Consider the following 26,461-nt stretch of genomic DNA (forward strand, 5'->3'; position numbering starts at 1 on the left):
GCTTAATGCCTGCAGGAGCTCCTGGGCTGTGCAGTCCCCTGGGCAGGCTGTGCCCAGCTCCACTGTGCCAGGGAGCTCCTCGCTATGGCAGCTCTACTCTTCATCAGGTTTCCCCTCGCCCTGTTCTCTCCCCTTTTCCCCACCCTCCCTCCCCCCCCAGCTAATTTCTTTCTCATCTGTACTTTTTTGTTCTTTGGGTATTTGTGTTTTTGGTGTATCTTTGCTTCTTCTTAACTGTAATAGATGTACACTTCAAATAAATGCTTCAAATTAAAAAGGCTTTTAAGTTAAGGGATGCCTTTTCCATAGTTAATTGGGGTATCCAAGGATTGCTGCTATAAGCTGCTGGAGTCCCATTTCCATCCATGTATTTCTGTAAGGAGCGGCGAGGGGCCGGGCTGTGGCTGTGCTCCCAGCTGCTGCATCTTCCCCCCGTGGCAGTGTGGCCCTCTCCCCTCTGCCCTGCATGTTGGGCCCTGCCTGCTGCAGGCAGCTCAGCTCTGCGTCCCCCTTCAGGCTGGGCTGGCGGGGGGGCCCAGCGCGGCGGGGCCGTTCCTTTCAGGCAGTGCTCCTCCCTGGGCCCGGGGTGAGCGTGGGGACGCGGTTGGAAGTCTGCACTGTCCCTGCAGAGCGCTGAGGTGTGTGCTGCCCACCTCAATGCCGATTTACTAACTGCAAATAAACGTATCAAATGGAAACTATTAAAGAAATCTATTTTAAAGAAACGAGTGGAGATGTCTTTTCTTTTTATAGCCCGAAGCTGTCATCAGCCTCCCCTGGGCCACGCAGCGCTGCGCTTAGGGGGGACTGTGTCAGCCCTGTGTTTTCCCCCTGGAGCAAACTGGTGCAGGGTGGGGGAAGGCCTGTGTGTGTCCTGCCGCTGCCTGGCTCACCCTGCGACCATCACAGACACAAAGGAGCCGGTCCTGGCACAGCTACGTTTATTCACTGTGTGCAAAGCTGGCAGTGACTGTTGCAGCCGTTCTGGGGGGCAGGGCAGGCAGCCAGGCTCCCGCTACTCGTGCTGGCGAAAGAGAGAAGGGTGTTGGTGCTGCTCTGCCACCCCTGTGGCTGCAGAGGGCGGGCAGCAGGGCCGGGCCTTACCTTGGAGGTGATGACCTCCCTGGTGCGGGCACGCAGCTTGTTGACCTGCGTCTCGGCAATGTCAGCCCGCTCCTCGGCGTCGTCCAGCTCATGCTGCACCTTGCGGTACTTGACCAGGTTGGAGTTGGCCTGCTGTTCCTGGGGGGAAGGCACGGATGGGGTGAGGGTCCGAGCCGGGTACCCCCGAGAAGAGCAGTGGAAGGGACAGCGTGCACTTACTGCCTCCTCAAACTGGCGCTTGTAGCTCTTGACCTTGCTCTGCAGCTTGTCAATCAGATCTTGCATCCGGGTCAGGTTCTTGCGGTCTTCCTCAGTCTGCGAGCCCCCCCATCCCAGTCAGCGTGACCCCCGGAGCCCTGCTGCAGCTCCAGCTGTCCCAGTACCAGGCAGCCCAGCAGTACTGGAGCCCTCTGCATCCACCCACCGTGCCACGTGGGCCGTCCCCTCCCCCTTTGTGTCCCAGCCCTCAGCTGAGGCTGTGCCACCGAAACTGAGCAGGGGATGGATAATGTGAGGGTGAGAGAACGGGGAGAAGCGTGGGGCTGGAGCTGGGCCCGGTGCTGCCATACCTGGTAGCTCAGCTCCTTAATCCTCCGCTCGTACTTGCGAATGCCTTTCTGGGCTTCTGCCATCTTCTTCTGCTCCGTATCCAGCTCTCCCTCCAGCTCACGTACCTGTAGGCAGGAGAGGCCACCTCAGCCATGGGACCCAAGTCCTTGGGGCCTGCCCCGTGCAGGCCCAGTGCCACCAGGGCTCTTCCCCTGTTCCCTCACCCTGGCCTCCAGCTTCTGGATCTGCTTCTTGCCCCCCTTGAGAGCAATCTGCTCCGCTTCGTCCAGGCGCATCTGCAGGTCCTTGATGGTCTGCTCCATGTTCTTCTTCATCCGCTCCAGGTGTGCACTCGTGTCCTGCTCCTTCTTCAGCTCCTCTGCCATCATGGCAGCCTGCAAGGCCAAGCACACAGAGACATCACCGGGCAGCCCTGCTGGACACACAGGCTGCACAGAGTAGCTCTGAGACCCCCTCCTCCCACCCACCCTTCCAGCAGCGTGCCGGGTACCCTTGCCAAGCTCTTACATCCGTGATGGCTTTCTTCGCCTTCTCCTCAGCATTGCGGCACTCCTGCACAGCATCCTCCACCTCGCTGCTCAGCTGGGAGATATCTGCCTCCAGCTTCTTCTTTTGGTTGATCAGGCCGGTGTTCTGCAGGCAGACAGGCAGTGGCACAGGGACTGGCTGTGCCCCACGGGCTCCCGGCTTGCTGGTGCAGCTGGGCAGCCCCTCACCTGCGAGTGCAGCAGGTTGACCCTCTCGGTGGCCTCCAGCAGCTCCTGCTCCGCCAGCTTCCTGCTCCTCTCAGCCTGCTCCAGGGCAGCCCGCAGCTCCTCCACCTCCGCCAGCAGCAGGTTGTTGCGGCGTTCCAGGGCGGCCGCCTGCTCCTTCAGGTCATCGTTCTGGCGCTGGGTGTCATCCAGCTCGATTTGCAGGTCCTGCCGGGCAGCGTGGGGTCAGCGGGGATGGGAAGGAGAAGGAGGGGGTGGCACGGGGACAGCAGCCGGCCCATCCCCCCCTAACCTTGATCTGGGCCTGCAGCTGGCGGCCCAGTTTCTGGAACTCGGCAGCCTGGCGGTTGGCGTGGCTCAGCTGGATCTCCATCTCGTTCAGGTCTCCTTCCATCTTCTTCCTCAGTCGGACGGCCTCATTCTTGGCCCGGGCCTCAGCATCCAGCGTGGCCTGCATGGAGTCCATGGCACGCTGGTGGTTGCGCCTGCAAGGAGGGACAACGTGTCAGCCCCACCCGTGGGGGACACCTGGCCAGGTCAGCTCCAGGCAGAGGTGTTTGTCTCATCGTGGCCATGATGACGGCCCGGCCTGTCCCCACGCCACACGCACCTCAGGTTCTCAAACTCCTCATCCTTCTCTGCCAGCTTCCTGTCCACGTCAGCCTTGATCTGGTTCAGCTCCAGCTGGATGCGCAGCGTCTTGCTCTCCTCATGCTCCAGGGCTCCCTAGAGACAGCAGCAGCTCTGGGAAGTGTCCCCAGCCACCCCAGCTTGGCCTCAGCCCACGGTGCCGTGAGGTCGCACAGCCCCCACGAGCTGGACCTGGGGCTGCATCCAGTTGCCCCAGAGCTGCAGGGAGTCCAGGGGCTGTCAGGGGCAGCAGACACCTGTGAGCTTCAGTGAGAAACACAGACTCACCTCGGCCTCCTCCAGCGCTGCCTGGATATCGCTCTTCTCATTCTCCAGGGCCTTCTTCAGCTTCTCCAGCTCGTGAATGGTTTTGCCACTCATACTGATCTGGTCGGTCAGATCAGCAATTTCCTCTGGCAGGAGCAGAAGATGTTTGGTCAGAAAGTCTGTGACGCCGGCCCCACACAGGACTACACCCCCCCTCCCTCCCACTCAGGCTGAGCCCATGTTCTCCCAGCACTGGGGGAGCAGCAGTCTGGGTGCTGAGCCCCCGCTGGGGTCAGGGCAAGGGAGAGGCAGGAGAAAACACAGGAGAGATGTGAGGAGCCATAGAGACCCTCTTGTCAAAGGGTCACAGTGCTGCCTGCCTAGTTGGATGCCCATCCTGTCATACATCTGTCTCAGGGCTGAGGACATGGGAGCTACGGGCCGCCCATCACAGCAGGGCCCGAGGATGCCAGCAGGCTGAGGGGAAGGCCTGATCTCAGTCCTACCCTGCAGGTTCTTGTTCTCCCTCTTGAGGGTCTCCAGGTTGTCCAGAGACTCTTCATAGGCATTCTTGAGCTTGAAGAGTTCTGTGCTCAGGCTGCGTGACTCTTTCTGTGACGCCTCCAGCTCTGCCTGAGTCTCCTCATATTTCTGCTTCCACTCAGCCAGGATCCTGTCAAAGTTGCGCTGCTTCTTGTCCAGGGCAGCGCAGGCAGAGTTGGCTCTCTCCAGATCCACCGAGAGGTCCTCAATCTCTGTCTGCAGACGGTGCTTGGTCTTCTCCAGCGAGGAGCACTTGGCATGGGCAGCCTCCACAGCCTCCTCTGCTTCCTGCAGCCGAATGGCCAGCTTCTTCCTGCAGACGGCAGCAAGGAGTAAGCAATTCCAGCCCAAGTGTCAGCCCACCTGCTGCTCCGCAGGGAAGGCCGCAGTCCACCCAAAATGGGCTTGGGAGGGCCTCACTCTTGAATAGAAACCTGCCACCCACAAGTAACCTATTCCTGGCATGAGACTCACTTGGCCTCCTCCAGCTCCTCTGTCCTCTGGATGGCATCTGTTTCGTATTTGGTTCTCCACTGGGCCACCTCAGCATTGGCCTTGGACAGGTTCCTCTGGAGCTCGCTCTTGGCCTCCACCTCCTCCTCGTACTGCTCCCGCAGCAGGTCGCAGTCATGGCGGGATGCTTGCAGGGCATGTGCCAGGGCATTCTTGCTCTGAGGAAAGAACAGCTCACGAGATGAGCAGTGGGCCCCGGGCTCCAGCTGGGATGCAAGGGTAGACTGGGGTTAGTAGAGAAGCAGTTCTGTTTTTCAGAGGCTGAAGGCTGCCTTGGTGCATCTGAGTGCAGGTTACATCCCACTGCACTGCCACCCATCACTCGGAGCCACGCAGAGACCAGCCATGCCCCAGCAGCCTCACCTTGGTCTCTTCCTCTAGTTGCCTCTTGAGTTCCTCAATGGTCTGTGTGAACGAGGTCTTGCCCCTGCTCAGCTGGTTGATGAACGATTCCTTCTCCTCCAGCAGTCGGCTCAGCTCCCCTGGGTTCAAACAGAGCCAAACTGCTGTGCTGGGCCCAGACAGCCACACGTGAGCCCACACCCACACACATTTTGTGGCCTTCAGTTGTGTGGAAGGACGTTGTAGCACCAGCCAGGCAAGCTGCGGCCCACGGGTAGTGGTCCTCCCCCTCCGGAAGCTAATGGCTACGTGTGACAGCTAAGAACTCCCTCTGATGTCTGAGGTCACCCCAGCACCAGTAAAAACAGCATCACTACAGAGGTCCCCTCCCTTGCCAAGCTGTACAACACTACCGCAAGGCCTGAGCAGAGGCACATGCTGGACATCCATTCTCCTTTGCTGCAGACAGAGCTCCCACTGACATCTACCCCTGGGAGGAGCTGGGCAGCCTGCACAGCTGAACCATGGCTCCCCAGCTCAGATGCCGGGCGCAGAAACACGTCCCCACCTACCATTCTCAGTCTGCAGCCTGCCCCGCTGCGTGCTCACGTCAGTCAGCTGCCGCTGCAGCTCATCCACTTTGGACTTGGCTTCACTCAGCTGGTCCTCGTAGGTGCGGCACAGCTTCTCTGCGTTGGCCTGCATACAAAGCCCACGTGAGACCCAGCTCTGCTCCAGGAGCACGCTGTCAGGAGGGGCTCAGAGACTGCATCGCCCTTGGGACCTCACTGCCCTGCTCAGCAAATCCCTGGTGCACACAGCGTGTGCAGGAGGCGCCCGGCAGAGCTCTCACATCTCTGCTAAGCTAAACGTAGCACTCTGCGGTCACTCACACAAGCTGTGACCTCCCAGATCCTTCAGATCTGATAAGGACAAGCAAAGCATCCAGCAGGTGCTGCCACAGGGACACGGGGACAGGCTGTATACGCACACACACGGCTGTGTGGAGCACAATGCAGCGAGTCGCACTGGTGATGGAGACTCACAGCTGCCTGTTCACAAGGGAGATGAAGCCGCCCAGGCCAGAGCACCCACCTTGTTCTTGGTGAGGTACTCGATGTTGGATGACAGGTCGTCCACCTCCATCTTCATCTCGCTCTTCTCCTTCTCCAGCTTCTGCTTGACGCGCTGCAGGTTGTCGATCTGCTCGCTCAGCTCAGCCACGCTGTCCGCGTGTTTCTTCCTCAGGGCGGCCGCCGTGGACTCGTGCTGCAGCGTGGCCTCCTCCAGATCCCTCCTCAGCTTCAGGAATTCCGCCTCCCGCTTCTTGTTCATCTCCAGCTGTGCAGACGTGGCTCCGCCAGCCTCCTCCAGCCGCTCGCTCAGCTCCTCCAGCTCCCGCGACACTTCTGCCCGCTGCTTCTCCACCTTGGCCCGAGCGGCGCGCTCGGCCTCCAGCTCCTCCTCCAGCTCCTCAATACGGGCCTAGAAGGGACACGATGGGGTGGATGCCCCAAGCTCTGGCTGAAGTTCCAGCACCTTCGTTCCCTGCGATGGGCCAACCCGTGCACGTTACATCTGATGGGAATTCGGGACCGCTTCCCACCGTACCTGGAGCTCCTTGATCTTCTTCTGCAGCTGGGCCTCAGTCACTTGCTGATCTTCAATCCTTGAGTTCAGCTGACTCATTTCAAAGTCTTTCCTGTACAGAAAGAAGGGGCTCTGCTCAGACAAGCCAAGTCCCTCCACATCCCGAAGCCAGAGGAAAAGTGTTCCCTGAACTGTAGTATTCAGGAAAAACAAATCAACCCTCACAGGAAAGAGCCTGACAGGGTGAGGAGGAGCTCATGGGCTGCTCTGAGGGAGGTTTGGAGTGCTTAAACTGGCAGACGGGCTCTTAGATTGTACCTGTGAGTTCCCTATGTGCTGTTCTCCAGCTCCCCAACTGGAGCTGAGGACATAAGTGACAGCTGAGGTAGCTGAGGTCTCAGCCCTGCACTGGAACCCTTTGTACGAAGGAAGTCCTACAGCTCCTGGAGCTGTCAGTCTGTGCAGCCCCAGCAGCGTGGCTGCACGGTGACCATTAACACTAAACCCTCAGTTTGTTCAGACTGATCACACCAGCAGTGCTCAAAGCCACGTCCCAACAGCTCCTGCAAAGAGCATGCGTCCTCTTGACTTAGAAGCAGGCCCTGACAGAGACACAGCTCAGTACACATCGCACGCTCACTTTTTGAGTTTCTCCTCCAGCTGCTGTTTGTCATTCTCCAGATCCATCACAGACTCCTGCGTCAGCTTCAGGTCTCCTTCAAGCTTCCTCTTTGCTCTTTCCAGGTCCATGCGGATTTTCTTCTCTTGTTCAAGAGAGCTTTCCAGCTAGAGAACAAAGGGAGACAGGCTAGGGAGGGAAGGAACCCCCTGCAGCACCCGACCTTCCCCACACCCATTGCTTGGGAACTTCCCCCAGCCCTGAGAGCCACAGCTGTGTCCCAGTTGGCCTCCTGTTCCTTTCACTCAGCCCAGAACTGCTCTCCACGGGGGTACTCTGGGCCATTTCTTTTGTCAGTGAGGTTATTCACCAGCTGGCCACATTGCATGGGAATCAGATAACCACTGCACTTTGCAGACCCCACTCAGTGGCAGTCCGTGGGCTCTCCCAGAGGTGTGTGACTCAAACCACTCCCACTTCACAGCCACTGGCCCACGACTCACATCATCCACTTGCTGTTCCAGTTTGACCTTGGCTTTGGTCAGCGTGTTGACCTTATCTTCCTCAGCCTGCAAGTCATCCAGGGCCTGCTGATGGGCCTCTTGCAGTGCCTTCTTCTCCTTTGTCAGCTTGGCAATGATCTCATCCAGAGCAGCCATCTCTTCAATCAGGTTTTTAACCTAGATCAGATAGATAGGTAAAAAATTAAGTGCATCTTCTTAGGTGATGCAAAGTTAATATAGCAGCTTGGCCTATGAAAGGCAGGAACCTATGATCAACAGCAGCTCAGCACCACAGCAGCAGCCAGCTCCTTTTCCCTTGTCTGGCTTTGGTCAAAACCCCCATAACATTTACTATTGCACACAATCATTTGCCCATGCCAATCCTGTGCAGTGAGGCAGGACACGGGGGGGGTTTACTCTCTCCCACACCTTTTGGCACTCTGCCCATGCTCAGTTCCCACACGTTAGCAATATTGTCCCACGCAATTCCCTTACATGCTCCTACAGTGACTGACATCTCTTGGGAATTAGGCTGTTCCCTGCAGGAAGGGTCAGCTACCTTGTTCTCTGTGGCATGCTTCTCCTTTTCCACCTTGGCCAGTGTGATCTCTAGATCGTCGATGTCTTTCTTCAGCTCTGCACACTCATCCTCCAGCTTCCGTTTCTTGGCAGTGAGGTCAGAGTTCATCTCCTCCTCATCCTCCAGACGTTCTGTCAGCTCCTTCACCTTGGCCTCCAGCTGGATCTTGGACTTGATCAGCAGGTCACAGCGTTCCTCTGCATCTGCCAGGTTGTCTTGTTCCTAAGACAGATGAAGGAGAGTTAGCATTTATCCACTGCCCCAGAAGCATACAGCAGTCACACTGTCCTGGCAGAAGTCAAGGAGTGGAAGACACACCTGATCACTTTGGGCTTGCCCTGTCATGAAAGCAGCCCCATGTAGGGCCATGGAACAACAGATTAGCACTGAACAGAGCCCAAGAAGTAATAGCAACCAACTTTTTCCAGAGGCAGGAAGTACTGAACTGAACTTCCTGGCACAGAATTGCCACAGATCAGCCACAGCTTGGACAGCAAACATTCCCATCTCTCCCACCTCCAAATGAGGTGGCTCCTTCCAGAGCCAGGGAACCACGAATTCCCATGGCAGCCCTGAGACAGGAATCCTGTAATGCAGCTTCGGGTTTTCACTGAGTCTAACATCACATTTCAAATGGATTGTGGCAATGAATGGGTCTCAGAACTGCAAGAGTTTGAAGAAGGGGCCTAGCACTCTGTGCTCCTTCCTCTACCCACGGACTGGGCACAATCTTTATGCTGCCAGGGAGAAGGAGAGGCACTCACTGCCTGCAGCTGGAGAGCCAGGTCATTCTTCTCCTGGATCATGGAGACCTGCTTCTCTTCCAGCTCCTTCCTCTTGGCCTCTGACTTCTCCAGAGCCTCCTTCAGCTTCTGGAACTCCTCTTTCAAGTTGGACATCTCCTTCTCAGTCTGAGCAGACTTCAGCAAAGGCTTGATCTTGAAGAATAGTTTCATCCAGGACCAGTTCTTAACAGCATTGAAGGCTCGGATGTTCCACTGGATGGTGTAGAGGGCTTCCCTGGAGGAATACAAGCACAGGGACCATCATGGGTGTAGATTCCCCACCTCCCACTCTCACTGCAGCAGAGACCTGCCTCCATCCTCCACCAGCAGGACAGATGGCAGTACGTTGTGTGAATGATCACACTGCAGTGGTGCTGCTGGGACAGGTGGTGTGGTTCTCAGATCTCCACCCTCTGCATCCACTGAATCCTTCCAATGGAAACCAAACAATTCTCCAGCCCAGATACACTGACTCTTCCCACCATGGCTATGCCAGGCCCTGTAGGTCTGCCTCCAACCCTTCCATGCAGCTGTGGTTCAACGTGGCAGGTAGCTGAGCACCACACAGTCATTCTCTCATTGCTCCCCTTGGCTCTGTACAGCACTGCTCAGCAGCAATTAACACATCAGTGTGTTATCTACATTTTTTCTTTTTCCTAAAGACAAAACACAGCATCATAACAGACACTATGAAGGAAAGATCAGCTCTGTCCCAGCTGAAACTAGGACACATCCCATGCCAGCCATGGGCAAGCCCTATAAACCAAACCCACTGAAATGCACAAAGGAAAAAAAGAAGCACTCACAAAACCCTTTCTCCCCCCACAACTCTACCTCCTGCTGATGATCTTCTGATACTCAATGCGCATGAGGTGCCCACGGATCCTGGCCTGCAGCATGGTCAGGATCTTGGCCAGACGCTCATCTCGCATCTCTTCCAGCAAGCCCAGCAGACCAGCCTTGAAAAACACCTGCAGGCAAAGGTGCGAGAACAGAGTAAAGAGGACAGAGAGCTGATGGGTGACGTGATCTGTCAGACAGGCCTGAGCTGTAAGTGTGGCCCAAAGGGAAGGCATACAGAGCAGCAGGGCACGGGCACACACCCAGGTTCTGTAGACAGAGACCAGCTGGACACCAGCTCTCTTTGCCCTTCATCCATCCACTCATACCCCCAGCAGGACTAGTTGCTGCACTGGGTGGTATGAGCTCAGTCAGCAGTGCCCAGAACTGTTTCATTCCAGCCCTCTTTTCCCTTGCCCTCCTCAGTCTGACAAGCACAGGGCTCCAGCAGGGCTGCAGTAAGACAGCAGGCTGGGCAGTGCCAGCTAGCTGGGGCTGCAGATGGGAAGCATGTGGCCTCCCTCCTAAGGGCAGGCAGTTGCCTGGCCTCACCTTGGTATGACCAAACTTGTACTGGGAGTGGTCCAGATCCAGGGAGCTCAGCAGTTTTTCTGTGGCCTTTCTGCTGTCCACAAACTTGTCATCTGGAATGGCTGCTGGGTTCAGAATACGGTAACTGCAAGCACAAAGCAAAGGGAGGGCATTCAAGAGAACCTCAGCACAGAGTTGGCTCCATCATTGTCCATGTGTACACGCCATGCCAGTTCCCCTGGCAGCGTGTCACTGCAGCACATGCTGAAGCCGCACGTGGACCAGGAGCTCCAGGGTTCAGTTTGGGATATGCTGCAGAGCAGACCCCAAGAAACCCTGCCATATCTTAATCCTTGTCCACAGGGAGGAGGCCACTGGCCTCACCTTGCCAGGCTCAGGCCCAGGCCAAGCAGGATGGATGGTATCAACCCGGGGAATGGTAAGGATCCCAAGAGAAAACAGAGCCAGGATCAGAAGTCCTGTGCCTTGCCACCAATCACCTGCATCAGTACCTTAACTATCAGTAGCCCTGCTGTCTCACTGTGCCTGGCACAACACTATCCACATTTGAAATCACAGAGACAACTGCATAGCTATCCTGAACTGTGCACACACTGGATTTACTGTGGGGCTCAGAGCAGCCCTGCACAAGCTGGGAGTTTAGCTTCCCCAGAACACACATTGGCAGCTGGGGAGGGCAGAAGAGGGAGTTACCGCTGCTTGAAGTCTGCATAGAGGATCCTGTTGGGAAATCCCTTACGGCAGATGCGAATACCTTCAAGGACACCGTTACAGCGCAGCTGGTGCAGCACCAGGAAGGCATCCATGGCTCCTGGGGGTGAGAGCAGGGACAGAGAAAACACTCAGCCCAAGAGGACAGGGGAAGCGTGGCCTGAGCTCTGCAAACAGCTCGTGGAGGCTGTTCTCAGAGCACGCGTGTTGAGCTGATGTGTAAGCCTATACTGAGCGCCAGTGCTGCAGCCCAGGCCCCAGAGGATGGAAGTCCGTTTGAAAAATTCATCTATGCCTGATGTCAAACAAGTGCAAGGCAGTCCAGCTGCCAGCACACAGCCCAGCTGGGAGCCTGGCAAAACTTCCTCCCTGGTAAAGGAGACTGGCAAGGGTTGCATTGCTTTCCAAAGAGATGCAGCCGGGCCTCAGCAGCAGCAGAACCGCTGTGAGAAAAGGACTGGGTAGCAGGTAGGTATAGGAGCAGAGCAGGAGTCCCTGCCAGGAGGAGCTGCCTGAGTGCTGCCTCGGTCCATGCATACCTGGGGTCTTTGTCTCATTGGGAATGATGCAGCGGACAAAGTGGGGCTGAGTGGAGCGCAGGTTGGTCATCAGCTTGTTAAGATTCTCCTGTAGGGCAGACATGGGGGATGAGGCATGAGGCGATGTCTCTGCTCCCACTTCTCTCCAGCTCCTTTCCCCCCCACAGGCAGGGAGAGAACAGACACTGCCCACATACCACTGCTCTTAGGGGTGGGGGGAATTTCTTCTTGCTTCACTGCTCTTGTTGCTGCCCATAACAGCACCACTGCCTTCTGCCAGCGTGGGTGCAACAGCAGAGAAACCAAGGTGGGCAGACGTGCCAACTGGCACGTGCTAGTTTTGCTATGCCAGACAGGAGTCAGTGCCTCACAAGTGTTTGTAAGTAAAGTTCTGCTACAGGGAAGGGCCAGAAACACAAGACTGAGCTCATTTCAGGCATACAGTTCTGCCGATGTCCACCAGCCCTGCCCCCAACACTCTGTAAATCCAATGCTGGCATCCTCACCATGTGCAGCCTTCATCTCAACAGGGGTTTTCCCTGTACCCCGCAGTGCTGCCCATGCCCTTTGGCTGTGACAGGGGGCCCTGCCAGGCCAGCCTGGGCCTTTTGCATCCTGCCAGCAGCATTGTGTTGGCTCTGGTTCATGAGGGTTGCTCAGTGAACGTCTGCTTGGAGACCATTGTGCCCTGGCAGAACAGTGGAGGTGAGCCTCTGGGATTAAGGCCCTACAGTAGAGCATCATCAGGGGCCCCGGATCCTGGGACGACTCACAGTCCTGCCTTTTCTTGTAAAGGCATTTGCATCTTAGTTTTTTCCTAGGCTGCCTCTCCCTCCTTAGAGGCTCAGCCAATCCAAGACCAGCTCTGACACACGCTATCACGGGGCAACTTCTCACCACAGACACTTCCCAGGGTCTGTGACTTGTCCAGAAGAAAGAAGGCCACTCTAAAGGGGTTTGCTCAGGAATTCTGCCCCCAGGAACCTCTCCATGGCTACCAGAGCTTTAGGTGGATCTGACAGAAAGCCTCTTTGAACACCCTGTAGCCATAAGGCTGCCACAGCAGGCCTCAGCTTTGGGATTACAGACACCCCTCTGTGCTGTTTTTCAGTTGATTAAACTCTGGGATAGACAAACAAATGCTGTGGTGAGCACAGGATCAGGGGCACGTGTTACCCTGAGCTGTCACGTAGCTCTCCACGGGCAGGAGAGCAGAGAGCTGCCTGCTCAGAGACCCGTTAGAGCCTCTTCCATTTTCTTCTGCCCAAAGGCTGTCCTTCCCGCCGACAAGAATGAGGAGAGAAGTAGCACAGACTTAAAGTGATGTTCATGTAATACATTATCTAAACATCACTACAAGTCTTAACTGCCGCTCCCTCAAAGCTGAAGGAGCTGCTGGGCAGCACAAGCATCACACGGGCAGAAGCAGCACGAGCCCCAGCTCAAAGGGAGCTATGGCTCTCCCAGCCTGCAGCCTCACATCCTTCCCTAGCAGCGTGGGGACAGGGCTGGGACTCTGCCAGGCACAGGGCCAACCTTCACCCAGGGATGAGCAGTAGACATCAAGAGCTTTTGCCTAGCCAAGACAACTCTCTGGATCCCATGTGGTCCTTCAAGACTGAGGAGCTCATGTGTAAGACAGCCTGGAGTTTTGGGAGGGAAGTGGAGCTGGTACTGAGATGCTCTGTACATAGATCCCTCATGGCCACGCATGAGAGGTTGGCTCTTACCTTGTGTAGCTGGGACACTGTTTGGAAGGAAGCTGCCTTCTTACGTTTCTCCTTGGACCCTGGTTTGTGAGGTTCCTCTGTCGGGTTGAAATATGGATTAAGTAAATCAGCAGTGCAACCTTGTTTTGGAGGACTTCAGAGCACCTCCAAGCACCACTGCACTGAAAACATCAGTGAGATGCCCACAGCCCCGGCTCTCTGTAAAGCAGAGATGGTAACACCCAGCTGCAGACTTAGCTTGACAAAAGCTCCTCCCACAGCATCCAACTCTGTGTGTCATCCCCTATCTCTTAGCACCAGGCCAGTAATTCTTCAGTAATTGCAGGGTCATCAGGACAGCTCTACAGCCCCACACAGGCTCAGCCTGTTTCTGCACAGCCACTTCAAGCCCCTATGCTACTGCTGCACATCCAGATTCCCCCCCCAGTTGGAGGCTTCGAGAGCTGGAGTGGGTCCTCCCTTTGCCAGGGCTGCTCCATCTGCAGCTGAGTGTGGGTATGATGAGGTTTTGCTGTTAAGGGATCAAAATTCTTGAAGAAGAATGAGGCTGTTCCTCACCTGAGCTGGAGCCCACGTAGTTCTCATAGAGGGAGGCCAAGAGTTTGTTTTGGGACTTTTGAAAGACGGACACCACTGTCTCATTCAGGGGGTCCTTGTTTTTGTCCAGCCACCCAATTATGTTGTATGGCACCTGTGGGCAAAGGAGAAAGGCAAAGGTAAGCTCAGCCCTGCAAGAGGAGTGTGAGTGCTGCAGAAGGGCAGACAGAGACATACCACACCAGCATAGTGCACCAGCTCAAAGTGGGCCTCGTATTTCCGCTTTTTATCCGGCCGGGGCTTCTGGAAGTTGGGTGACTTCCCAAGGTGGTTGTCGTAGAGCTTGGCTTTAAACGACATGTCGGAGGCTTTTGGGAACATGCACTCCTCTTCGAGGATGGACAGGATTCCCAGTGGCTGCAGAGAAAAGGTGGCATGAGGAAATCTGATTCCATTGTTGCCATGTGCCAGTCCCAGAACGGGGGATTCTCTGTGCTGCTGGGCAAGGCGAGGACCTCCCAGACCTGGGAGATCACATCCTCATTCAGGAAAACAGTGCATGACATCTAACATGGGGCAAACTCTCCTTGCTCCTCTGATGTACTTGATTTACCTTCTCAATCAGGTCAATGCAAGCCTGCAGGTCCAGGCCAAAGTCAATGAAGACCCATTCGATGCCTTCCTTCTTGTATTCTTCTTGCTCCAGGACAAACATGTGGTGGTTGAAGAACTGCTGCAACTTCTCATTGGTGAAGTTGATGCACAGTTGCTCAAAGCTGTTGAACTGCAAGAACAAAACCAACCTGATTCAGCAGGAGGAGCTCCAGATATGGAGAGAGTCACTCCTCTGATTCGTCTGGGTGTGAAGAACAACCTCTGCTGGGCTCAACTGGATTGCTACCAGAACAGGCAGCCAGGAGCTCACTGGAGGCTCCATAGCAACATTAGAACAGCAGTTGTGGAGCTGCTTGTTTATTTCAGATGAATAAATACAGGCAAGAGCTCTTCCTAGCAAGAGCAATAGTTTCTTGCTAGTTCCTTGGAAGAGATAGAGCAGCACTGTCACAGCATTCCCCTGAATCCATCGCAGGGGGAGTGAAGAACTCACATCAAAGATCTCGAAGCCTGCAATGTCCAGTACTCCGATGAAGAACTGCCTGGCCAGCTTGGTATCTAGGGTCTTGTTGATCCGAGTCACCAGCCACTTGAACATACGATCATAAGTGGCTTTAGCCAGGGCTCCCACAGCATAGACAACCTGCCAAAGGAAACCAGAGCAGCTCGTGAGCACTCGTGCATCATACTGCTTTTGCAGGAAGCAGGCTGCCGAAGAGCATCCTCTTAAAGCACAAAGGAGAGAGACTGACAGACCCAGAGAGCTCATGGTTATGGCATTCACTCAAATAGCTTTCACATGCTCATGAGTGTCTTCCTGCACCCCTGGCCTGGTGAGCACCAAGACAGCCTCTAAGGGCTTGAGATACAAGCTCAGACCAAAGTGATATTTTCAGGAGACGTGCATGGCAGGAGCCGACACCTCACTGCCTCTGGATAAGACTCCAGTCAGTCTCTAAGGTCCTCTTAAATTTTACTTAATAATTGGCTTGGACCATCCAGGCCAGTCTTGGGTACCCAACTGTGATGTGGCTGAGCAGATGCATTTTTGCTGCATTAGAGTCTCCCAAAAGATCACTTATTTACATGAGACTTCTGCTGTTCAGAACTGAACCTTTCATGGAACTGTGACCATCTGAATCAGATCCACTATGCAGATCTCATTATGATCCAAGTCACAATTCAAAGATACTGAATTGAAACTCAAGCCTTGTTTAAAACCCAAAACTATCTGCCAGCCCAAGCTATCCAAACTATCTGCCAACCAACTGTCCCATCTACCAGAAGCCAATAAGCGTGGATACATCTTGTCATGGTGCTCAATGGACTCCTCCCACACCAAAGCACCAGGCATCCTGTGCAGGTAACATTACACAGAGGACCTGACTGCAGAGGAGTCACACGCCAGTGTGAGTATAGAAGGCTGTGTGCAGGCACACCCACCTGTTCCACGTTCTGACCTTTGGTCACGTATTCATTGCCCACTTTCACACGAGGATGGAGCAACCCCTTGATGAGGTCAGCTGAGCTGATCCCCATGAGGTAGGCAGCTTTGTCAGCACCTGTGAAACAGCAACCAGACATTAGGAAACCAGAAAGCAAGCCATGGAAAAGAAAAATCACCAGCTATTCCACTGATCAACACTAACTATACTGTTCTGTCTACCTGCTTCAGAGTCTGCTCCAGTGGCTGTGTTGTGATTTCCTATTATGGATATCTTATGCTGTTTTTACAGGCTGGACCTCCTGCCTCAGAAGTTACAGCTTAGAGGGGTGGGACCTTGGATTCTCACGCAGCAAATCTGGACTAATGAGGTGATTTTCCTCTGTGTGCCCAGAGCAGGTCCTAACACCGTGGCTGCTTGGGGTCGCCATCACTGACATTCACAGACCAGGCCAGGGCTGTTAGCACAGCCTGCCCTCAGCACAGTTTGGATGCCCAGCTCAAGATGAGTGAATCTGGCAGCACAGGTTAAAACTCACTTTCAGTGCCATCAGCCTCTGCCTGCTCTTCCCGCTGCTTTTGCTTGAACTTCATGTTGCCAAAATGCATGATAGCACCCACTATTTTATAGGAGCCGTATTTCTCATCGTTGCTGAAGCCCAAGATGTCCATGGCATGCTGAGGAGAGACAAAGTAGCACAGACAGAATAAAATCAACACTTTGGGGTGAGGATGGGTGCTCCCATTGTCTCCCAAGGTGCTTCCCCTATTCTGGGGCTGTGGGACAGGGTGCTGCAGTTAGTGAACATCTGGCTGAGGAATCCCACTCCATGGAAATCTGAATGTGAGTCCAGCTTCCCCAGGATGTCCATGCCCTCCCCCCCAGGCCCTAACTTCTGTCTCTGTGGCACGAAGGAGTGCACGTACATCTGTTGCCATGAGCTCCTCGCCATCATCCAAGTTGTCCACAGTGGTTACGCCCTGAGAGCAGAAGTGGTAATCGTAGGGGTTGAGGGAGAGCAGCAGCATATCTGTTGTGGGGAGACACATAGGCAGTAAGGCCAGAATGACAAAACTGGTACAAAAGGGGCAACACTGGACACAGATGAAGAGGTAAGACCATCCTGGCCTCATCTAGATGGCACCAACCAGCAGGACAATCTCTGCAACGCCAGGCAGGCTTTCTCATGGGTCCACCTCTCAGTGATGTTCCTCCCGCTTGCTATCTTGGGAGATGGCTTTGTTGCAGACTGATTTAGAAGTGGCCATCCACGTCCTTGTGACCACCAGATAAGATTACTGCACAGTGCAGCAATCCAGACCTGCCTAATAAGGCATTGTTCTGGAGCCAGCAGAGGGCTCAGGAGCCTGCAACCAAGTGACTGACCCCCCCCACCCCCCCCAGGGCATCATGCCACCCATCTTTCTGCAGCATGGAAAGGTTTCCTGAGCACTCTGTGCAACCTGGCATCTGGAGGGCAGGGCTGCCTTGTGCACAGGAATGGCTCCAGGGCAAATTCAGAGTCAGCTGGGACTATATTTTGAAACATATTTAGGATATGTCTACACCAGGCTCACTGCAGCAAGCGAGCTGTGCAGCTGCTTGCAAGCTCACCTGAAAGAAAATCATCCCACTAGGGTGGCAGAAGGAGCTCCGAGCAGGCTGCCAAACACTTTCCCCTATCCCAAAATTGAGTAGATATCCCACCTGCCCCTGCTGAAGTCAGTGCAGAGCCACACAACAAGGATTTTCTGTGCAAGGCAACTTAGCAAGGTGCACTCCTACCCTGCAGACAGACTCAGAGACCACTATCCTGCTCCCAGACTGCTCCAGAAAGGGCTTTAGTTTTCAGACTAAAGTGACTGGTTTCTCCACCCTGAATTATCTGAAAATCCTACAATCCCACACAGTCATCAAAGCATTTGAGAGTCAGACCTGTATGGTGAGCTGGGTTTGCACAGCCCTTGTGGAGAGCAGGGCCCTGACGCTCAGAACAGCTCTTGCTGGCTATTTTCAAACTGTCATACTGTAGAGGTTGTGCTGTAGCTCTGGCCACCTTACCTTGCAGCTCTGGTTTCTTCCCAGAGAGGATCTGGTAGTAGATGTGGTAGCTTCGCTCTTTGGGTTGCTGGAAAATCACTCTTGATTTTTCCAGAAGATCTAGAAGCAAACAGGGCAGAGGGGTTAGAAGAGGGCTTGCTTTTCCCTGGAGCTGACCCAGCATCAGCAGAAATAGTGAGGAAGAAATCCACCCCTCTGCAGCTGGCACGTGTTACTCACAGATGTCGATGTCTGCAGAGGCCAGCTTCCCCGAGGGGCCAAAATGGATGCGGATGAACTTGCCCTGAAAGCATTTACAGGGAGGTGAGCACCGGGCCTGCCTACACAGGCACAACTCTGGGCAGCTCCTAGTAAACTCATATAGCTGAAGTACTCTGCTAATTTCCCACTTCTTAGGTTTCTGCTGATGCCAGGCAAGATAGTGTGCTCAGCAAGGGAGAAGTAGGTGAAACTCTGGCCTGTAATGTGCAGAGGGTCAGGAGGTATCACCTGGGGCTGTAAGCACTGGGTAAGCAGAAATTCCACTCGTGCAGATAAATCCCTGTGCTCAGGCCTGCCCTGAAAGCTAAGCGGTCCTGCAGGCCAGTACCACACTGAGTCTGCCCATAGCCTCCTGGTCACCATGTGCTGGACAATCTCACCCCTGCAACCTCTCCATCCCCCACGAGGCACAAGAACAGATATCAAAGCCACCTGTGGTCAATCAGCTCCACATCCCAGTGCAGACACAGGCTGGGCTTACAAAAGGGATGCAGTGCCTGAAAGGGGTGTGCTGATCTTCCCCAGCTCAAGCACTCTGGGCTGTGTTTGCTGGCCCCTCAGTGCTGGCCCAGGAAGACACTTCTCCCCAGCCACAAGCTGTGATACAGAGACAATTCGCTCTGACCAAATCCACTGCACCAATTTAGCCAGCAGAAGTCTGGCCCCAGCAGTCCAGCCCTGCTAGAAAGAAGAGCTACCTCTGTGCCTTAGGCCCCCACTGTACAAAAGCAATCGTGCTATGGGTGATGCATTTAGCTTACGTAAATCCTGCACATCAGCCACATCTCTCTGAGACACTTACAAAACGTGAGGAGTTGTCATTTCTTATGGTTTTGGCATTGCCAAAAGCTTCCATAGCTGGGTTAGCCTCAATGATTTGATCTTCGAGGGTGCCCTGGAAAACAAAACCAAAGATACATCAGTTCCCACCCAGCCAGAGGGGATCTGTCACCAAAGTCACAGGGAAATGGAGCGTGAGGCTCTGTGCCCATCTGCCTGCTGCACTCGTTAGCTGTCTTTAGAGCCTGCTGTTCCTGAGGCCTTTTCTTGTCTCACGAGCAGATGCAGCTGAGTCTGGGGTCAGCAGAGCTGGATTTTGTAGCAATGCTCTCTCTGGTATTCCCCTTGCCTGAACTGCACCCAGAAGTCCTTCACTTCCTTCCTAGGCTGCTACAACAAGCAAAACAAGAGCAAGCATACACTGTCACAACAACCCGATGCGTTTCAGGTTCTGCCAGGCATTTCCCCTTCCACCAAACCAGGGTCTTGATCAGTTTAAGTGTCAGCACCTTGTGAATGTGGATGTGGAAAAGAGGCTTAGCTCCCTGCATCAACCAAACGCATGGCAGAGCCATAGTGTGACAGGGACGCAGCATGGTTCCCAGGTGGTGTGATCTGCTGATCTTTTTGGAGCAAGATTAATGGCTCCATAACCATGCTTCACACACATAGTTCATAGTATGTTTCCTACACGTCGTTCAAAGAGACAGAGACAGCCACCACCTAACACAGGCAACGCAGAACAAGAATTCGAAGAGAGATGCGAGAGACTTGTGCCAAGCCACACAAAGGACAGTGGAGTCTGACAACAGTGGCACTTCCCATAAGGGAACCTTTCAGTGCCTGCACCCTGACACTGTAACAGCTCCCAGTGCTGGGCACCAACCACCACGGCTGGGGCACGGCCCATGGAGCTCTGGGCATGTAAAGGGCAAAAGAGACAGGGAGCAGCTGTGAATCATGGGCTTTAGTAGCCAACTTCATTTTTCCTTTGGATATCCTTTGATCTGTTGCCTTTCGGTTTAGCCCAATTTAAAGTTACCTTGCCTGCCCGTGGGCCACCTCACACACTCAGCCCTTCAACCATTTGGCCCTGAATGGGCCGAGCTTCATACATTAATGAGCATTTCCCACCCAACAGGCACAGACGCAGTTGGCCATGTGTATAAGCTAAATGCAGCCCCTTGGTGCTCCAAAAGAGGAGCTGGGAGCTGAGGGCACCCATGTGAGCTGCTAAAATGGCTGAGCCAAGACTGCTAGCATTGGCACTGGCACTCCCTATCACCCTGCCATAGTTCCAGTGCAGCAGAACCTTGCCCTCAGCATTAAAGATTAAGAGTCTGTAACACTTACCCCAGTTTTAGTGGCAAGAGCTGCCTAGAAAAAGGAAAGAAAATAGTCTTTAGAAATCCAGAAAAGCCATGCAAGAACCACAAGAAGCATGGTCAGAAAAGCAGGACACGGCCACTTAGTGCCAAAAACGGCCAAGAAAAAAATGGGAGGATTAAACTTTTTAAGAGATGCCAAAAAGTTGTTAAATAGATTAGCTCAAGAAAATGAAGAAATGCGTCAAAAAGCAAGAACAGTTAAATCCAAACCGAGTAAGAGTAAAGAAAATATCCAAGTATTGTTTGTCTGATACCAAAAGCAGCCAGTTTGCTTCTATGAGGGGAAAGCAGGCTGGAGCCTCAATGTATGAAAGAAGAAATAAGCAATTGCAAGAGCAGCTCAAAAATAACCAGCACCAAAGAATCAAAACGAGAGCAAGAAAAGGGAGGAAAAGGGTCAAAATCAACAAAAGGGAAAAAAAAAAAAAAAGAAGAAGGAGGAAAAGAGGAAAAGCAAGGCTTAAAAGAGCCAAGGTGGGAAATGGCAGGTTTACTCCATTTCTTTAGAGCTCGTTAAGAAGATCTGTGGGGTGTTGAAGAAGGAAGAGAAGGTGAAGAGGGCGTCTGAAATGCCTCCTCCAGACTGCTGTGTGAGCAGACACTTAAAAAAATCCATTCCCCCTTGAGCAAGATAGTTTCAAGCCTTGCTTGTTCAAAAGTCAGGGAAAAGCCAAGCCCTGGGCGGGTCAGACCAAAACAGGTTTCCAAATGCAAAAAGTTGGGAGAAGACAAAAAAAAAAAAAAAAAAAGGAAAAAGAAGAAGAAAAGGGGTAGGGAGAAAGGGGGAAAAAAAAGAAAGAAAGAAAAAAAAAAGGAAAAAGAAAGGAAGAAAACAGCAAGAATTTCTTTCAAAAGAAGGTCTTACTAATTTCTTGCCCGGTGTGTCGCCCAAGGCTGCGACAATGGCAAAGTACTGAATGACCCGCTTGGTGTTTACAGTCTTACCAGCACCAGATTCTCCGCTTAGAGTAACAGAAATACACAGATCAAGGATATGAGGCAAAGAACAGGCACAACTTCAAACAGAGGCCCTGTGAACCTGCCGGCGCTGCCCAGCCACCCCTCTCATCGTGCCAGGTAGGGTAAACAAAGCGCAAGGGAGGGATGGGGCCATCGCTCTGCCATCCCAGGCAGCATTTTTCAAGGGGAGGGCAAACGTGCTGCTCCCTCGGGGCCACGCGGCGGCTGTCGGGAGGTGCCATCCACACTGGTGGGCACGTAGCTGTGCCCCAGGGCTTCAGCTGTCGGGGATTTGGTGCTGGCCGTGTGCTGGCTGCTTTCAGCACGCCCTGCTTTGTTGGCTGATGGGATATGGCCAGGGCGGTGCGGCACGGCCGATCCTGCCCAGGTTGTGCCCACATAGGGCCTGGCGAGCAAGGGGCTTGGGTGGCTCGCCGGCTGTGAAGGCCCCACTGAGCTCATCCCTATAGATAGCTGCTCCCTATTGTAATCCCAGATGACAAAGAGAGGGGGGAGCCAGGGAGCACAGCACGTAGGACCAGAGCCAAGCATCTCTCCTCGGCCCCTGCATTACCTAATTAGGCTATGGCCGCTGCTAAAAATGTCCGTGGCTCCTGGCAGAAGCCTGGGGTCCTTTTGAGTCCTTTATATAGCCCTTATCTATATGTCACTTGAAATCAACCTGGCCTACACCCTCCCACGTCGCCCGCTGCCCCTCCGCCCGCAGCCGTCATCCATGGCACAGGGATGCGTGCTGCTGGGGGGGTGGGGAGGAGTGTTGCAGGACAGGCTGACAACCACCGGGGTGGGATGAGAGTGTCAAGATAGCAGCGGGGGGCAACACGAAGGCGGGAGAGACTTACGTGATGAGCATGGACTGGTTCTCGCGGTCTGCAAGGGAACGAGGCAGAGGTCAGCAGGGATTACACCCCCACCCCTCCGCCATTGCTGGCGGCATTTCCCGCCCCCCGGCACCACCATGGCCCCCGCCCTTACTGCGCAGCATGTCGTTGTAGGCGTTGTCGGCGATGGAGTAGATGTGCGGCGGTGCCTCGGAGCGCCGCTTCCCCTTGTAGGCCGCCACCACGGGCGCGGTGTAGACGGGCAGCCATTTGTAGGGGTTGATGGTGACGCAGAAGAGCCCCGAGTAGGTCTGCGGGTGGGAACGGGGTGGCTGAGGTGACAGGGAGCCCCGGCAGCCCTCCCCGTCATGGCGGTGGGAGGGAGGCAGGGACCCCCCAGCGGCGGCGGCTTACGTAGATCATCCAGTGGGAGTAGCGGCGCTTGAGGTTGTAGAGCACGGAGGCCTCATTGAGATGCGTCAGCATGGCCATGTCTTCGATCATGTCAAACTTGGGGGGGTTCATGGGCTGCAGCTCATCCTCCTTCACCACCCGCGTCTGCCAGAGTGACATGGCGGCACTGGGCTTGGCCCCGGGGCAGCATCCAGCCCGACATCTTCGCAGCTCTGCCACGGACACATCCTCTGCCCCCTGGGGTCTTTCTGCCCTCCTAGCAGTGCCACCCTCGGGACAGGGGGACGGGCACAGCCCCTGTATAGCGCTCAGCACCCCTCGTCCCACCAAAGAGGTCTCTGGTTATTTGGGCAGACAGCTGAAGTGCATACCCCACCACTTCTAGCTGGATCCATTTAATCCTGCAAATCCCAGCCTTGGGGAACTATCACCTTACATATCTGGGTGCAAGGACCTGGATTTAGCAGATGGGCTTGTTAATGCATCTGAAACAAAACCCTCCCGAGATTTTTTTATTATTATTATAGGTGACTATAAAGCATGGGGTGTTGAAAGGTGTTAGCTGTTAAAAGAAGGGAAATAGATGGAAGAAGAAGAGTGGGGTTTGTCTCTTGAAACTGTTTCTGTTGGAACTGAGATCCAGTGGCAGCAGGTACAGCTTCAGGGTTTGCAAATCCGTGACAAATTTAAACAAAAACAGTGTCAGGAGGGTTTGGAAACTGCTTTGTTTGTAATCTGAACACCAAAGCATTTAAAACAGCAAAATAAGATTTCAAACTGACACTACCCTCCACAGTATCTTTCATAGGAGGACATTTATTTATTTCTTCTCCAATTTCAGGGAAAAACCTTTTCAAAACCTTGGCACATTTCAAAGGCAATTAGATCGAGATAAGTTAGGCAGGCACAAGCAGTTCCCAGTGCCATGAAATCTACTGAGAAACAAACACAACCACATCCACCAGGTACTGCCAGATCAGCACCGGGTTCTTTTTCCCCGTTTTACACCAGTCGCTGTGCTCTCAGTGCTGCCATGCACTTCCCATAGCTGAGAAGGAGATATTCATTAAGCTCATTCACAGCTATTTGCAATGGATGTTGTTCTTTGCCTGTTCTGTTCCCCAACCATCACTGCTTAATCTGCTGCAAATCCAGGCTAAAACATGCAAGACCTCTCTCCTTACCTCTGTTTTTTACCTCCGAGGTCAGCAAGGCAGCAGTTCAGCATGACAGCAGGCTGTGCTGTTGCTGACCACTGTCCCCTTGTCCTGCCTGCCCGGTACTCTGGGTTTGGAAGCAAACATTTGGCGGGGGATGCTGAGGAGCTGGCATGCTCGGGATGTCCTTGGCCTACAGTGTGCTGACACACAGCGCAGTGACAAACCCCACAGCCAGCCCTCGGGGGACAACTGACTGCTGAGTGGGGATGGCTTCTCAGGGAGAGCTTGGCTAGGTTCAGACGTGATCTTGTCACACATGTGCCCCCTCTACACATTCTTGCAGGCCCTTGGAAAAGGAAAGTTATTTTGCTTACTTGCTTATCTTTAGTTTCCACAGTGACTTTGCCACCGGTGCTTTCTTTGATTTCCACTTCAATGTATGCTTCTTTCTCATCTGGGATCCAAGCACGCTTCTTTCCTGGGAAGGGAAGGGAAAGGAAAGGAAAGGGAAGGGAAGGGAAGGGAAGGGAAGGGAAGGGAAGGGAAGGGAAGGGAAGGGAAGGGAAGGGAAGGGAAGGGAAGGGAAGGGAAGGGAAGGGAAGGGAAGGGAAGGGAAGGGAAGGGAAGGGAAGGGAAGGGAAGGGAAGGGAAGGGAAGGGAAGGGAAGGGAAGGGAAGGGAAGGGAAGGGAAGGGAAGGGAAGGGAAGGGAAGGGAAGGGAAGGGAAGGGAAAAAAAAGGGAAAAGAGAAAAGAGAAAAGAGAAAAGGGAAAAGAGAAAGAATAGGAGAAGGAAAGAGAAAAGAAGATAAGGGAGAAAGGAAGGGAAAAGACAGAGAGAAAAGGAAGGGAAATGACAGAGAGAAAAGGAAGGGAATAGCATAGAGAGAAAAAAAGGGAATGGAGGGGAATGGAGGGGAAGGGAAGGGAAAGGGAAAGGGAAAGGGAAAGGGAAAGGGAAAGGAAGGATACATTTACATGTATGAAACTATTTCAAAGTGTCAACTGAATGCTGCAGGAAATCAGTCTGATAATGTGGAAGGACAGTGTTTATTCCTTCCTGCATTCTTGGTCATGGGAGTGAGGATTTCTTTGCCTTTTCCATGTTTGGCAGCTGCTTAAATTGCCTGGATCAAATGTATGAAGGAAGTCTGCTGTTTCCCATATGCTTGCAGGCAAACTGTAATAAAAAAGCAAGTGCAAGAAGAAGCAAAACTCCCCTGGTTTGCTGTGTCAAAAGGCATGGGGCAGTGTGGCTTAAAGCAAGTTCTGCATGTCTCCAAAATGATGCAGAGCTGGAGGAGGTTCTGCCACCACCAGCCCCTCAGCCCATCTCCCCCAGTCCTCCTGCCCCTCAGGGTCACAGGAGATGATGGGCCACCTCCTCCCACTCCTCAGCTGGCAAAGGGATACTCAGAAACCTTCCAAGATCCTCCTGTTCTCTGGGGTGCTGGAGGCATTTCTGCAGCCCCTGCAACGTCTCGGGGAGCACACCCAGGGAAGGGATGGGAACACCTCATCTGAGAGCCATAGCCAAGGGCTCCCAAAGGGCTTGGGGCTTACCATCAAATGGGATTGTCTGAAGCTTCAGCTGCTCTGTGTAGCTTTTCCGGAGGTATTCAGCAGCCTCCCCAAACTCGCTCATGTCCAGCATAGACATCTTGTCTGGCTGGAGGAGGAATTGCCAATACCAGAAGAAGAATGAAAGACACCTGAACGCTGAAAGGAGGGAAGGGGCAAGAAGTCAGTGCACAGAGAGGGAACCCACCACTGGGCTGCTATCAGAGGTGTGCAGTCACCAAACATGCTCTTGATTTCAGAGTGAGAGAAGACAGAGATAATACAAGCAAATAATAACCGTAATAACAACACTTTCCCTTCTGCTGCTTTCAACCCTGCTGCACGAGCCTGTATCACATTGGTGTCAAAATCAACACATGGGGTTAGGGCTTGGCAAGACCTTGTTAGTGGCACCCGTTTTCTTGACAAAGCCATATTAAAGCTATTCCAGCTCTACAGACCTGCTGGAGCCTTGGTGCTCTACACAAAGCCTCTGTAAAGACCCACATCCATGCTGCTGAGCAATACTGCAGGATGATAAAAGCAGGAATGGAGGCATTATTCCCTTGGAAGACCTGTTCCAGAGGACTGCGCTGACAGCTGCTTGGAAAGGCACTTTTACAACACTGCTTTCTAATATCCATGTCATGCAGTGTCCCGCAGCAGGATGCCAAAATGCTGCCACTGTCAGGAACAAAACCAGTGCCACTAGCAGGCAAGCTGGCAAAGCACACCAGCTGTAGAAAAATGCTCTTGGTTCAGGTTCATCCCACCCTGTGCCCACCGTCAGTCCCTGTCCTGTAGAAACATCCACCCTGCAGCAGTGAGGAGGGTTAGTAGCGGAGGAGAAGCGCACACACAGACATGCTCTTTATTACTAACCTTAGTGATAGGACTGAGTGGCTGTGTGCATGCCGCAAAGCCCCTTTTTATTGTGTCTGTCAAGGTCAGAGTGGGAAAAGATATGTCAGAAATTCCCATGTGTCATGTCCACACAGCTCCATTGGTGCTGCTGTCCCACCTCCCGGAGAGACACAAAAGGCAAACTTCGCTTTTATCTCCCTGCAAATGCAGCCTGGTTATTTTTACTCCTGTATTGTCAGGCGAGCACAAAGGCAGAGACAGGGACTGCAGTCCCTGCAGGCAATGCAGCTCTGCGAGCCTGCTCCAGCAAGGAGTGCAGCACTGAGAGCTTTGCTTTCTGCCTCCCAGGGCCAGCACACCTGAACCTCTGGCTCAGTGCTCTCAGGGCTGGCTCCTGCTACCTACTTGCCTTCTTCCCCGAGGGTTTCCCTGCTTCACCCAGCCAC

At 53.7% G+C, this 26,461-nt stretch overlaps 1 protein-coding gene across 1 annotated transcript; it reads right to left on the reverse strand.

Annotated features, from left to right (window-relative positions):
• Nucleotides 1-1,015: 1,015 nt before the first annotated feature.
• MYH7B (myosin heavy chain 7B) lies at nucleotides 1,016-25,310 on the reverse strand. The gene is made up of 42 exons (XM_065754507.1): nucleotides 25,155-25,310; nucleotides 23,969-24,072; nucleotides 22,435-22,578; nucleotides 22,175-22,331; nucleotides 22,042-22,069; nucleotides 21,084-21,180; nucleotides 20,184-20,207; nucleotides 18,853-18,945; nucleotides 18,009-18,072; nucleotides 17,790-17,888; nucleotides 16,655-16,758; nucleotides 16,267-16,405; nucleotides 15,727-15,845; nucleotides 14,777-14,926; nucleotides 14,282-14,452; nucleotides 13,906-14,085; nucleotides 13,690-13,822; nucleotides 13,132-13,208; nucleotides 11,402-11,489; nucleotides 10,845-10,962; nucleotides 10,152-10,275; nucleotides 9,594-9,730; nucleotides 8,739-8,994; nucleotides 7,954-8,196; nucleotides 7,395-7,571; nucleotides 6,913-7,058; nucleotides 6,294-6,384; nucleotides 5,778-6,167; nucleotides 5,255-5,381; nucleotides 4,704-4,822; nucleotides 4,302-4,498; nucleotides 3,791-4,140; nucleotides 3,306-3,430; nucleotides 2,998-3,113; nucleotides 2,680-2,872; nucleotides 2,391-2,594; nucleotides 2,182-2,307; nucleotides 1,878-2,048; nucleotides 1,674-1,778; nucleotides 1,324-1,419; nucleotides 1,105-1,242; nucleotides 1,016-1,024 (listed from the first exon to the last, which is right to left on the reverse strand). Exons 1-42 carry the CDS (start codon nucleotides 25,249-25,251, stop codon nucleotides 1,016-1,018), a joined length of 5,826 nt encoding a protein of 1,941 aa, XP_065610579.1. The 5' UTR covers nucleotides 25,252-25,310.
• Between the last annotated feature and the right edge of the window lie 1,151 nt (nucleotides 25,311-26,461).

The sequence above is a fragment of the Cyrtonyx montezumae genome, unplaced genomic scaffold (assembly GCF_038088225.1).
Source record: "Cyrtonyx montezumae isolate F1298 unplaced genomic scaffold, pur_monq_1.0 scaffold_9, whole genome shotgun sequence".
Lineage (NCBI taxonomy): Eukaryota > Metazoa > Chordata > Aves > Galliformes > Odontophoridae > Cyrtonyx > Cyrtonyx montezumae.

Coding starts and splice junctions, on each gene's coding strand:
- MYH7B (XM_065754507.1), bottom strand. CDS start 25,251: ATGTCTATGCTGGACATGAGCGAGTTTGGGGAGGCTGCTGAATACCTC. Junction 22,579..23,968: donor TGGAAACTAAAGATAAGCAA/GTAAGCAAAATA, acceptor TCACTCTGGCAG/ACGCGGGTGGTGAAGGAGGA. Junction 2,873..2,997: donor GAGGAGTTTGAGAACCTGAG/GTGCGTGTGGCG, acceptor CCCTCCTTGCAG/GCGCAACCACCAGCGTGCCA.